The 14,028-nt window shown below is 43.8% G+C and overlaps 2 protein-coding genes across 6 annotated transcripts in view; one reads left to right on the forward strand and one right to left on the reverse strand.

Moving 5' to 3' along the window:
- Positions 1-4,640, reverse strand: part of CRAMP1 (cramped chromatin regulator homolog 1) — a 42,002-nt gene extending 37,362 nt beyond the window's left edge. Inside the window, exons 1-2 of one of the 5 annotated variants that reach the window (XM_083474155.1) lie at positions 4,385-4,640; positions 1,044-1,465 (exon numbers count right to left, since the gene is read on the reverse strand). In XM_083474155.1, the coding sequence (XP_083330281.1) occupies positions 1,044-1,464 (421 nt within the window). In that variant the 5' untranslated portion in view covers position 1,465; positions 4,385-4,640. Of the gene's footprint in view, positions 1-1,043; positions 1,466-1,630; positions 2,270-4,384 lie in introns of those variants that run through there. The other 4 variants (XM_083474153.1, XM_083474157.1, XM_083474156.1 and 1 more) reach the window with 4 other exon arrangements.
- A 1,280-nt stretch (positions 4,641-5,920) lies between these two features.
- Positions 5,921-14,028, forward strand: part of IFT140 (intraflagellar transport 140) — an 82,165-nt gene continuing 74,057 nt past the window's right edge. Inside the window, exons 1-4 of the mRNA XM_083474152.1 lie at positions 5,921-6,061; positions 9,658-9,813; positions 10,686-10,907; positions 13,021-13,142. Of these exons, the coding sequence (XP_083330278.1) occupies positions 9,667-9,813; positions 10,686-10,907; positions 13,021-13,142 (491 nt within the window). The 5' untranslated portion in view covers positions 5,921-6,061; positions 9,658-9,666. The remainder of the gene's footprint in view (positions 6,062-9,657; positions 9,814-10,685; positions 10,908-13,020; positions 13,143-14,028) is intronic.

A 14,028-nucleotide genomic window follows, 5' to 3' on the forward strand; every position in this document is an offset into this window, starting at 1 on the left:
ATTTCTGGGTTAGCGGAGTCTGTAACCTCAAGCGTATGTAACCTGAAGCATATGTAACCTGAGGTACCACTGTACTTTGTAAAAGCTTGGTTTGTTTTCAAGATGCTCTTGCCTCATGCCTTCGTGACTTAATTAGTGCTTAAGGTAGGAGTGAACAAACCAACCATGGTTAAGGAAGGTGCTGAGTTTGTATACTGCATCAAGCAATAGTTAAAACAATCAAGGTTCCTAAGCTTCAGAATGCAGTTCAATGGAAGTAATCAAAGCCTAGTGAAGCCTCTAGAGAGGGCATGGTTGATCAAACAAACTATGGTTTAACAAACCAGTGTTCAATAAACCATGGCTTAGTGTCATACACAACCAAACATGCCCCAGAATTAAATCTTTTTATCACAACTAGTTTCACAAATAAACTTTTGACAAGGACAATAAATACGACTTAGTTATTTGGTAACAACTGAAATGACAAAAAAAGCCAAATGCTAGCTACTCAGGATGGAATCAGGGAGTCAAATCTCTAGCTCAATTCTAACTTAATAGCCCCACCCCAATCAACTGACCATGGCTTTTAAAGCTGACCACAGCTAGTTAAAGCAAAAGCAAAGTATTGTGATGCCTTAAAGATTCACGAACTGGTTAACACATAATCTTTTGTGAACTAGAGTCAAATTCATCAGATGTATCTGCTGAAGTGGACTCTGGTCCACAAATGTGATTTTATAATAAATGTGCAAGTCTTTAAGGCACCACAAGACTTGGTTGTTTTTGCTGCAGCAGCAATGCTACCCCCTCCAGGGATTTTTTAAAAAAATGTCCTTTAGTAATAGGCTCCTGGTCCCTTTTCTATGCATATGGGGAATAAACAAAACTACAGATTTATCAAGCGAAAAACCTTGGGATGCACGAAAGCAGTGGCAGAAACGCAAAGCAAGAACAATCACCCAAGCAAGGCGTCAAGGGAACAAAACTAGCAACGGATGCCAAAGGCACCTTCCGTCCCGTGGCATGTGTGTTTTAGGAGGGGTGCGAGGTCAATACTGTACCTTTTCCTTTTGCTGCTGCTGCTGCAGCGGTTGCATTGCTGCTGCTGCTGCCACCTCCAACTGCGCAGGATGCCTGAGAATCCTTCCTTAACCTCTTGCTCTGAGGTCTGACACTGGACCTGAGGAAATGATGCTGGTCGTTGCTGTGGGCAGGCTGGACGGAGGAGGAGGAGGAGGAGGACGAGGGGGCTTGGGGCAAAGTGGAGGTTGCCAAGAAGGGCCCCCGGTTAGTGTTGCTTTGAGTGATCGCCTCTTCTTCCTTTGTGCTGCTGGTGCTGGGAGCTGCCTCTCCTCCTTCGCCTGCTCCTTCTTCCAGGGACTCTTCTTCACCTGCTCGCTTACCCAGCTTCCTCAAGCCTTCCTCAGTAGTAGTCGTGCTGGTGTTGCTGCTGCTGCTGCTTTCGCCCAGCTTCACTGTCATCCTATGTGGAGGAAGAGGAGGAAGGGGGGAGGAGAAGGAGACAGAGACAAAGTGGGGAGGGGGCACAAAGTCAACCAAGAGACCCCTTCAGAGGAACAAGGAAAAAATATAAAACACCCCGAAGCACAATGCAAACCCACATCGCGCAAACACACATAACACACACAGCCTGCCTTCAGAGGGGAGAAGTTTAGCTGCAGAAATTCCTCTCAACATGGCCGCCGTTGTTTGTTACTAAATCCCCTTTCGTTGGCTTGTCCCGACCCAACAACCTGTGCCGGTGGTGGGGAAGCGAGGGGAGGGGGGGAAGGAGGCCAGGAACCCCTCCAAAGGGTAGCCAGCGCCGCCGGGCAGCCCCCTGCCCCCTCGCCGGGGAGGTTAAGGGCGCCTTTGGCAAGGAAAACCGCCGAGGCAAACTCGGGCGTTTGGGGGGGAAAGCGTTCGGCAGCCACGGAAAGGAGGAGCCGGAGGGGGGGGGGAAAACACCCTCGGCGGCACACGGGGAGAGAGGCCAGCAAAAAGAGAGAGGGGAAAATATGAGAGAGATAGAGAGAGAGAAATGTCCCCTAAAAAGTGACTCTCCCCCACCCCATCCTACCCATTGTGTGGGTCTTCTGGGCCAGGGGGGCTCTTCTTTCTCCTCACCATGGAGCCGAGGCGATCCGACCTACTGAGGGGGGAAATTCATATTCCTAGATGCAGCAAGCAGCTTCGCTGCCGCCTCCTCCCTCCGTCTCTCTCTCTCTCTCTCTCTCTTTCTCTCTCTCGTGTGTGTGAGCGAGCGAGCGAGTGTGCGTGCGAGTGTGTGTGTGTGTGTGTGTGTGTGTGTGTGTGCCTCTCTAGGACTGGGACTGGCCAAGGCTACAAAGATTTCCAACAACTCCCCACACACCCACTTCCCAATTGCTCAGCACCTTTCCGAATCGCCCTTAAATACAGCGACTTTTCTCCTCTCCAAACCAGAAGAGTGCCAGGTTTATTTTCCTTCGCAAGCCAACCCCAAACAACTAAAACATTAGCTTGTTGTTTTTTAAAAAACAAAACAACACAACACAAACCCAAAACGCACCACTTGCACGCCATTTTTTTAAAGTTTTGCATTTGAAAACGTGGGAGTTATTTAAGGGTTTCACTTAAACAGCTAAAGAAAGAGCTATGGTTTCCTAAAGACATTCTTTCTCTTTTAGTTGTTGTTGTTGTTGCTTTCTTATAGAATGGGTTTTTTAGCATTTGGAATAACCGCAGCTAAACTGAAAGCAGATTCAAAACAGTTCCCCACCCTTAAGACATACGTGACCAGCCAGTTTGCCCAATAGTCACAGAGGGTTTAACAAATGTGCTCAGATGCTACTGAAATCTTTATTACTTTCACATTACTGAGTTCAGTGTTTACCCAATGCTATGTCAGCATATTCTGCTGTGACCCACAACACATTTTCTGTATTTCACACACATACACACACATAATGCACATGCAGATTAAACTAGTGAACTTCAAAAAATTTGCAAAGTGCTTGAAAGCATGGTAAAGCCAAAACAACTTTCAAAATAGTAATAATTCAAGAGTACAAGAGAGGACAATATCACTACAAAACTGTGCACTTACTTGGAAGTAAGTCCCACTGAATTCAGTGTGACATACTTATGAGCAAATAGACATAGGATCATGTTGAACTATATAAAATGCTATTTCCTTCCCACAACAGAAATCAAAATTCAAGCACCACCACCAAAAATATAATAACCAACAAAAATAATCCCAGATTTCAGGCTAAAAGTGCGGAACTCATTGAAATGAACATCAGTATTACACATTTTACAAAGGGATATGCAGTTGTTTCATAATGGTTTCATTACATGTGACTATCAATCACTCCTCTCTGCCTCAAACCCAAACCTAAAACATATATGGACGTAATCTCTCCCCCCCCCCCAAATTTTTGTGAAACTTATATTTGTTAGAAAGCATCAGGTGGAACCCAAGCCTTCAAGTTTACATTCTTGGCACATTTTTTAATTGTTTTGGGCTATTCTATGTTGTGTCAGTAGTTTACACAATTTTTTAAAATCCATAAAATTTAATGTGGAATTAAAAGTCATCTTTTTTTTACACACAATAGGTATCCAAATTTCATAAACAAGGCAGGACTAGTCAGAAAAGCAATGACGATCACCTGACATTTGAAAGATTTTGATTTTTTTCCCATTATTCTGTGCTACTGAAAGACCAAAGATTTACAGCATTCAGTTCCACACAAGGGATGATTAAATAAATGAACGTCTAACATCCAGGATGAGAGCCCAATTATGTAAAGAGGCTGGATCTTCTAGTCTGTTTGAAAGTTACTAACGCCAACATACCGAACCCATTCTCCCGTCCTCTCCCCAAATAGTGTCCAGTGCCTCCTGGCTTCATCCCGAATGCAAAGTATTCCACCCACATTATTTCTCCTGCTTCCAGTTTCAACTTTTGGTTCCACGTCACTCCTGTCAAACTGTGTTGATGTAATATTTTTTTTGCAAAGGACAATTTAGCTTCCCAAAGTTCTCAATCATTCCTTCATAATCCCCAATCGATTTCACTCCTTCCCGTTCTCTTTGGGGCAGCAATTTAACGTCAATGATTTCTGCCGTCTCCTAAATCGCCCCCCCCCCGTTTACCGCTCCAGATCCGCCCCAAGGAAACGAATCTCTTCCCTCCAGACCCGCTCTAAGGAAGTGAGCCCTTTACTAATCTCACTTCCGACAGCCGGGGCTCCGAGGCTACAATCTTATACACATTTCTCCAGAAGTCAGTCCCACTGCATTTTACTTTCTAGCTAACACGCGAGCTTAGGGTTGCATTTGAAGTCTTCTCGATACACATCCTGGAAAGGGAAGGACCGATCTTCAAGGAATAGGATTTGGGCCCAAGTCCTACCTGCTGCATGGATGCACCGTTGCGACGCCGGTACCAGATCCCTGCAGCCTAAAGGCCGATCTTGAAACGTCCCGCTCCGCTGCCCAAATCTCCCCAGCCCCTTGGATTGTTACTCCCACCCTTACGCCTTGCTGGTACACTGGAGACTGATAAGGTCCCCTTCCGCTTCCTCGTTGCCTCCGCGCTCAGCAAAGGGGCGGGAAGCAAAGGGCTGAGGGAAAGCACCCAACGGGCCCGGCTGAGCGCGCAGACAGCCACGCCCCCACAGACCCCAAACAAATCGCTTCATTGGCCGGCCGAAGCTAGCAGGAAGGCGGAGCCTGAGGCTGCGGTGGTAAAGGTGACCAATCGAAGCGCCGCGCGCGGCTGATGACACCGGACCAGAACTGGGCCAATGGCGAGGCGGGAGTTAGGAGGCGAGATTCGAGGGAAGAGCAAAGAGGGCGGGAGAGGGGCCGAAGCGTTAGAACCAGATTCTCATTGGCTAGAAGGAAATAGACGCGCGCCGATCGTAAAGGGGAAGGGCCCGTGTCATCTGCTAGCATTTCCATTGGCTAGTTTCCTGTTTGACTGGCAGGTGGTAATAGAATACATGGCCGGTGGGATTTTTTTATAGGGGGAAGGCCTGTTGAGTTTTGCAGCATTAACAAAGGGTCTTGTAGTAGAGTATTAAAACTGTTTTGCATGGAGTCAGCTTTGGTAGATTATTAGAGCCTCCTTCATCCGAGGCATGCTCTGCTTAATTGGAGGCATCTTAAAAGGCAGTTGCTTTATTATGGCATCTTCATGCACCTGGAGAGATTCAGTGTTGTAGTTCAGGAAACCTTAGAACGTAAATAATCGGTTATTCTTGAAGATGCCAACAGATTCTTTGCTGATGTAGCTGGAAGCGACGTGGAAAACTGTTTTTAAAAAGATGAAATTATCATTGCTATTGCCTTGCAAACCATACTAACTCCAGCCCGTTGTGAGCCATTCCTGTGGTTTTCTGCTCACCACAGAATTATTTCGGATCCGTGGGCGCGTTAAAGGAGCCAGTTTATGCATTCAGCAGAATTTATTTCCATACAGTATTTATAACGAGACTCTTAGCGATAAGAATTCATTTGAGTATATCGCTTCAGTCTGCAGGTTGTGTGTGTGTGTGTATTTGCAACATAAAAATAATCACCAGTTTTGCCTGCGCTCCCGGCAGGGCCTCTCTCGCTTTTCATTGGGATTTTTCTATTTACCTGTGGATGGCGGATATTGAACCTGAGACCTTATGCATGCATGCAAACCATCTGCTTCCCCCCCCCTCCAAAGCCCCCGCGTTCTTTGCACACATGAAGAGAAAGTGAAAGGGAGGTTCAACTCTCCTTAGAAGGAATGCCTTAAGGAAAGGTGAGCTTTTTAAACCACCAGGAACTTAAACTATTTACAAGTAAGCTGGAACTAGCGCCCTTGCTCCTACAGAAACACAACTGACCTAAGGGGCAGCGAGTTGAGAGCTCGGGGGTTTCCGTGAAGATTTCCGCAAAGCGTTCCCCTTCGGAAAACTTCGCGTTCCTTCGGCTCCGTGTTCGGGTGTTTCCGTAACGGCCGCCGTTGTCAAGGGTAACAACGCTCAGCATCTCGTTGAGTCGGGCTTGAGGCCCGCCAGGCCTCTCTCTCGGGCTGAGGTGGCGCTGTGAGCCGGTAAGCGACAAACTCGAGGTGGGGCTGGGGGCAGGCTGGGATTCAACTTGGACTCGCTTCTTTCGATAAGCTCCTCGGGGGTGGGGGTTGCTGCTCGCGAAGGCCGTGGCCCGAACTGGCGCCTCTGGGGCCGGCCCTGTCGCGGGCGAAGGGAGGGAAACGTAACTTTCGTGCGCACTCCGGTTGGCGATGAGACCCGATGAGTTGGTGTGAGGGCCATGCTGGGCGATGGGGAGCGTTTCAGCATGTCTCTCTCTGTGCTTAATATTGTGGCTCAGGCTTCTCACCTTTTGGGTTGCCTTTTTAACACCTGTGAGACCCAGGCAGGAATTTAAAATGCTCCACGGATGGTATCTCTAACACCCAGCAAACTCGTCAAGATGTACTATATAAGAAAGCATCCAATGCATGCTGGAAATGCTAAAATTTTGACTGGTTTAGATTAACTCTTGTAATGAGAAACATCAAAAAGTGAGGGGATGAGTTGGTTACCAGCAATCTAGATCAGGGTTTCCCAAATTTGGGTCTTCAGCTGTTTTTGGACTTCAACTCCCATCATCCATAGCTAGCAGAACCAGTGGTCAGGGATGATGGGAATTGTAGTCCACAGACAGCTGGAGACACAAGTTTGGGAAACCCTGATCTAGATACACAATGATAGGCATCTCAACCAAGAACTTTAAAAGAACCAAGTAAGAACGGGAGGGAAGTCAGAGGTAATTAGAACATCAATAAGTTGAATGTTTTTTTTTCCTTTATTATGATTTGGAAATATTTGTATATCAACAAGAAATTGAAACTTCACATTGCGATCTTATGTTAAGTAAGCATTTCTGTTGTAAAAAAGCAATAAAGATGAATCGCAAAAAAAGAAAAAGGAAATGCTATGACAGGGCACCTTTTTCCACATGTGGTGGACGCGTAAGAGAGCAAAAAAGTATTGCCCCCTCCTGTCGAGTTGCAGCTCTGCATCCAAAGAAAAATCAGTCTCACACCATGATAGGTTCCGAAATATGGCTGCTCCTAGGGCTAATGCAGCACAGCTTTTATTGTGTGAAATAGAAAGATACAAAAAATACAAGTCAAGCAATTTGTTCTAGCCAGCAGATAAAGACCTTGGTACTAGACCATGCGAGCGATCAGGCCATACTACGTTAACCAATCATATGGGACAGCACGAGCTGTTCACGCGCTATTCATGCTCCAAGGATGCTTCTAGCTATGAGATCACCCTGTAACAATAAGAACTTTGCTCATGCTCTCATGTACAAGCAATCATTTTCCCACATGTCCTCTTTTCTTGTTTATATTGTTAGAGGAAAAAAGAGGGACCATTAGTCCAAATCGTACACTTCATTGCCTAAGCGTCTACACTTTGCAACATAAATTCCTCTTGTAACCCCTGTGGTGGGCCGTGGTCGGTACCACCATGCAGTGCATTGGGAAATCAAAGAGGGTATGCATTGAATGCAACAACACACCATAATGAAGCCAGCAATACATGCAATTACAATCAATAATATTTTTCTTAACCATAATCCATTAGGTAACCAAGAAGACAACCACTCCCATGGATCAAAACTTTCAGGTGGATTCAAAGGATTATGGGCTATCATTTGTTCCATATGATCAATAGTAGCAGAGATATTGGTCGATTGATCAGTTATATACATGCAGCAATGAGAATGAATTAAGGCACAAATTCCACCTTTAGAAGCAAGGATCACATCTAAAGCATAATGATGTTGAAGAACTACATTTCTTATTTCTGATATTTCTTTGTTAATCATTTTTAAAGCCAAAATGGTGGAATTAAACAAATTTTCTGTCCAGTTTGCCAATTTATGCAAATCACGGTAATTCATGGCTGCACCTAAAGAAGGCAGAAGGGACCTAGAAATGGCTGTCCCTGTATATTGAGAAATAAGTGATTGTACTTCCCTTCTGTTACGCAAACGAACATCTGGGAGCTTATCTATTTTATATATTTTATATTTATATTTATATTATATTTATATTATATATTTATATTTATATTTTCCCACACCCTCCTCACTTGGCTCATATCTAAATTACACAACAGCCATCTCCCCCTCTCCTCTTGGTGTGTATTCATTCCCATGCTTGCCCCAAGTGTGTATGGTGGCCACATTTGACATGGCCTCAGAAGCTCCCCTCCTTTAGCTCCAATGTTCTTCAGCCCTTCAGGAAGAAAGCTGGCTAAGTTAGGATATTACCGTAAAAGTTTTCTTTTAGTATTCTGTATAGAACAGCTACTTGTTCTGGCCATTACTTTCTAGAAGTAAATAATGGTTTAGTGTATGTTTTATCTGCATTCTGGCCTGGGTTATTTATACAGTTCGTATTTCACCCCTCATGCCAGGTGAATACAATGAAATAAGACTACATTAAGGTGAGTTCTATCACTCAGTAACGCAGTAGGTGATGACGGCAGGTATTGTGAGGACCATTACGGGAAGCCTACTCTCAGTGAATCTGGACCAGATTGACCTATTGACCTGCAGGATCCAGTGCCTTGTAGAGGACATCACATCTCCCAGCTCCTGGCTGGAGTAAAGGGTTTTTCTGACCTGCTGGTGTGTGGCAGAAATAATGCCACTGATGAGCTTTGGTAGACATATGCTGCATTTTCCCCTCCACTTCTCACCCTGGTATGAAATTTATGGCATGTAATGCCTTAAGGGAGAATATTATGAAAATGATATATAGGTGGTACATGACCCCAGTCAAGCTTGCAAAAATTTATCACTTGCCTGACAATAAATGTTGGAAATGTAAAGAAAATGAAGGTACATTTTTTCACCTTTGGTGGACGTGCCCAAGGAGTAAGGCTTTCTGGGAAATGATCTATAATGAATTGAAAAAGGTATTTAAATATACCTTTCTGAAGAAACCAGAGGCAACAACAGCAGCAAGAATACTTATCGCAAAGTATTGGAAGACACAAGATCTACCCACTCTGGAAGAATGGCAGATGAAGGTGATAGACTATATGGGACTGGCAGAAATGACTGGCAGAATCCGAGACCAGGGAAGAGAGACGGCGGAAGAAGATTGGAAGAAATTCAAGGACTGTCTTGGAAAATATTACAAAATTAGTGAATGTTAGAATGATGTTGGTTAGAATTTAAGTGGTTATCAGCTGTAATGATTAAGATAATTGGGGGGGGGGGGAGAAAGAAAGGTGGAAAATTAAGTGAAAATCAATGGCGAGGATTTGCTGAATGAATAATTTGAATTGGAATACAAAAAGGGGAGGTATGAGGAGGTATGAGAAGTAAGTTAAAAGAAAATAAGTGAATGGAATTATATGTGTTTTTATTTTTGTTTTTTGTATAACCTTTGAAAAGTTAATAAATATATTATAAAAACACTTCTCACCCTGGTAGGGTGGGGAGAGAAGGGCTACTGTTTAAAAAGTATAAATTTAAATTCCTTGTGTTTGCACTGTAATGAAATGCAAACATATTTAATTTTATATATCTTTTAAATATGTAGATTAGACTACATTTCCTATTGATGCTCAGGACTTATTTTACAGTTAGTTTGTCTCTAAATACTTGTTTGTCTTGCAGCTCTTTATCATGGCTGTGTACGTTGATCATCGTATAGAATCTCTCGAGTCCCGTGGACGCCATTCTCACATAGCTTGGCACCCTCAGCAGCCATTTTTGGCTGTCGCATCTATTAATTTAAACTCTGGTGGCAGTGTGGATATTTTTCTAGAACAGGTGGGCATTCTAAAACTTTCTCTTTTTTCTTTTCTTGTGCACTAGCTTTGAACACTGCTGCATCTGTAAAGATACAGAAGTTCAGTTTTGTTAAACTCAGTTTTTTATGTTTTATATATACACAATGTCCTAGTTCACTTTAAATCCATTGAATTACTCAGGATTTATTACTTTGCTGTTATTATGTCTAATGTTTTATAGGTGCTGTGTAAATATTTTAAGAACACACACTCTGCCCACAGGCTTCTGATTAGATGTGATATAAAACACTTTTCCTTTCCACCCTGTCTTGGGAAAGGGAAACAGAGGGTTTCCCCTCTTTCAAGTTGGGCCTTTAGAGAAAGCACCAGAACCTTTGTGCTACCTTTTGCAAGACCTGGAGAGAGAGAGAAGAACCTACCCTTTGTTTTCTCAATTGAGAAGAACGAGGAGGCCTTTTTTTGGTTGTTTTTTCATTTAGACTTTTACAGAAAGCATTAAAAATAATTACAAAAGCCCAACTTGTGGGAGGAAGAAAGCATCTTTCCTGCGACTGATGGGAGTTGGAAGGAAGTTCAACAATATCTGGAGGGCCACCCCAATCCAAACCCTTTGCTTTGTGTGTTTATGCACTGCAGAGCAAAACAATAGGCCTTTTTTCTACATTCTTCCCAGCAACAAAATTCAGCTTACAGTGTAGTTTTAACTTTCTTTTAAACATAATTAGTTCAGTGGAAGGTAGAAAAGGAGGGCTTCTTGTATCACACATGATAGGAGCTAGAATGACCTCTGGAGGTAGAACACCAGTCCAAATAGAGAATGCAGAATGCTTGACTTTTCAAAAAGGCTGAGAAGAAGGAATGTAAAAAAGATCTGTGTTGTGTTGTTTGCAGGGAGAGTATGTGCGTGATTCACACTTGGAAAGAAGCTTCCAGGCCACATGCCTCAGTTGGCATCCAACCAAACTGATACTGGCAGTGGGCTGTGAGATGGGGGACGTGGTGGTGGTGAACAAGCCGGACAAGGAACATCATGCGGTACCCTCCAACCATAACGCTGATATTACAATTCTTAACTGGAGTACTAATGGCACCCGACTAGTTTCTGGCGACAAAGTAAGTAGCAAAATCAAAATGTTCTATGATGAACATAGTTTTAATAGGTACTGCAGACATGCACCTGTATAATAAATAAAATGAAAGAAATGTGGAGGTGGCAACAGTGTCCTGGGACAAGAATAGGAAGAGGCATTCTAAAGGACCGGGAAACAAAGTACAGTGGTGCCTCGCAAGACGAAAAGAATCCGTTCTGTGATTCTCTTCGTCTAGCGGTTTTTTCGTCTTGCAAAGCAAGCCCATTGACGGATTAGCGGATTAGCGCTATTAGCGGCTTTTAGTGGCTTTTAGCGGCTTATCTGCTGTTCGGATCAGCTGATAAGTGGCTTAGCGGCTTAGAAAAAGGGGGGGGGGAAACCAGCAGGAACTCGCAAGACATTGTCGTCTTGCGAAGCAAGCCCATAGGAAATTTGTTTTGCGAAGCACCTCCAAAACAGAAAACTCTTTCGTCTAGCGAGTTTTCCGTCTTGCGAGGCATTCGTCTTGCGGGGCACCACTGTAGGAGGCCAGAATTGGGAATGGAGTGCCAGAATCCACAGGACTTAATGTTACCTAGGACTACTTTTCTAGCGTACTATATTGACTTCTGAGAGTGCAGACTGTACAGTTGTCTAGCTCTAAACCTCCATTGGCCTGTGTTTGCTGTGGGAATGCTGGGAGTTATCTATGATATGGAAATGAATAGAAAAGTCCCTTTATAGTGTAGGAGCCCCTCAAGACACAATCCTACAATATTTTGGTGTTGTCTATGTTGTTTTAGCATGTCTGAGCTATACAATCCCCAGATGACTCATTTAGTCTTTGCCATTTCGACTGGTTTGTTGATGTGACAAATTCTGTTGCCAATGTGTAGCACGTGTCAAATTTGTGTCTCATGCACCATGTTCTGTCTGTTTTTTCAAGAGCTGTGTTACCTCTTCCTTGTTTAATGCAAGGGTATCAAAATAAGAGTGCAGGAAGGTCCTGAACAGACAGGAATATACTGTATTGTTGAAAAGCAAAAAGCCCAGTGTATGTTTCCACAGCTTGTTCTGTTTGTTCTGTTTTGTCAACATTAAAGTGATATTTCTCTGCTGTGTGTCTGCAAAATGAAAAAGAGAGCAACATGAGGGTCAAACCAGGTGATATGGGAGAGCTGTCATCAGGATCTTCTGGGTTTTTTAAAAAACCCAACAACATTAATAGTAGCTTGTGGAGGTGGCTTTGGCTCCAGAGGTTTAAAAATTTATTATTAAAATTGTCTGCTTCCTGTTTGGAAGTTAGTACTTGCCGGTGGGGTATGCGTGGAGATTGCAGGTACCTGTAAGCCCACTCCACCCATGTTCCAAGAGGATGCATTAGCAAACTGAGCATAGATGTGGAATGGTCAGTGCATTTGTAGATGAACAGAGGGTTTTTGCTTGACTACTTTAAAAAAATGAAAGTAATTGGATTAAATTACTGAGCAAGAAAAAGGAAAAACTTTTGGGCCTATTCATGACGCTCATATGACATGGCAGCTGCAATTTTCAATCTGTTCATGTTTATTTTCTAGCACTGGCTATCAGAGACTAATGTTGTCATGTGTATGCTGATGTCATGTGCTACAATGCGCTGGATCCACTGGTGGAGGAAGAGGAGTGGGGGAGAGCGCAGCGCCCCCGGCAGCGCAATCCCAGTGGGGTGCTATCATAGCTGCCCCCTGCCCGCGCCCCCGCAGGCTGCATGCCACGCCCCCGGGGCACGCGGCCCCCCGCCTGCCCTCCGCCCCCCCCCCCCGGTGCTGGAGCATGAAGCTCCACCACTGGCTGGATCCAGGTTTGACATACTGCTGCAGAGGCAGCCCTTCAAGTTCTCTTCTGTTGAATGCCAATAGCCGATTTGCATTGTCTCTATCACATGCTCTTGGCATGTGTATTACCACCTTTGCACATAGCAGCACAGCTGGGAGATGTCACAGGCTGTTGTGCTCTGAGTGGCAAAGCAAATTGGCTCTGAATGTATTTTCTGTCTTTCCTTGCTTATTTCCAGCTTTTGTCAAACAATCCTAAAACAACGCCACAATTCTCAGTATAAAATGCCAGTAACAAAAGCATTGTGTCATCTATCTTAATTTTTCTTGTAACCTTTATAGCTTGGTGTCCTTGTGTTATGGAGGATGGACCAGCGGGGTAGAGTTCAGGGCCCCCCTCTGCTTAAGCATGAATATGGAAAGCATCTCAATTACTGCATCTTCCGACCACCCCCTCCTGGCGAGTAAGTAGCATACTCTGGCCAGACTTCTGATAGGCAATAGAAAACAGTCAGGTGGATTTGGACCTGCTGACTTCTTCAGTGTCCAGTCAACAGTATCTATGTTGGATCAGACCTCTTATTTTGAGTGTTTTTGTAACTCATATACTCCCACCATTTATGTTCATTAAAGCTTCTACTCCATCTTCTCATTGACCTTGCTACTTATTGTTGTCTGCCTTCCTCCTAAATCCTCTATTGGAATTAATCTACTTTTTCAGCGTCATGCTCAGGTCCTTTGCCTTCTTATGAACCTGCTTTTCTATTCTGCTTTTATGGTCCCATCACCAGTTCTATTCTGGCTGCACTCCTGCTCTCTATCCAGATATAGTTCATCATTACCTGCAACTGACAACATCCTATCTCATGTTAGTAGCTTATGAATCTCCATTTCTATTCTTATTTATCTGGAAAATTTATTTCCTGCTTTTACCATTAAAAGTGTCTTACTTAAATTTTAGTAAAAGCAAAATAAAACCAAGAAAAATAACAACAAATACCAAAAAGCAGCAACAAAAGCTATGAAAGACCTGAGATAATTGTTCCTGAATGCAGTGTAGATTTGTCAACATACAGCAAGCAAAATCTCTTTTGTTGTGGTGAGATCTTGTTGGTAACCAGGGGGGTGGTATTCAACTAAGTTTTACTCAGATTGGACCTGTTGAAATTGCCATATTCTGAAATAACTGAGGTTTCTGATTGATTTTCAAAAACGGCCCTTTGTGAAACACATTACAGTAATCTAACTCCACAGGCATCTTTTTATCCTTGGCAGTGACCCTGGAAGTACACTATGCCATGATGGCCATGACACTGACCCTTCCCCAGTGTCATTGCGGGGTGGGGCAGG

This window comes from Podarcis liolepis (genome assembly GCF_965112155.1).
Source record: "Podarcis liolepis genome assembly, chromosome: 14".
NCBI classification, from domain to species: Eukaryota; Metazoa; Chordata; class Lepidosauria; order Squamata; family Lacertidae; genus Podarcis; species Podarcis liolepis.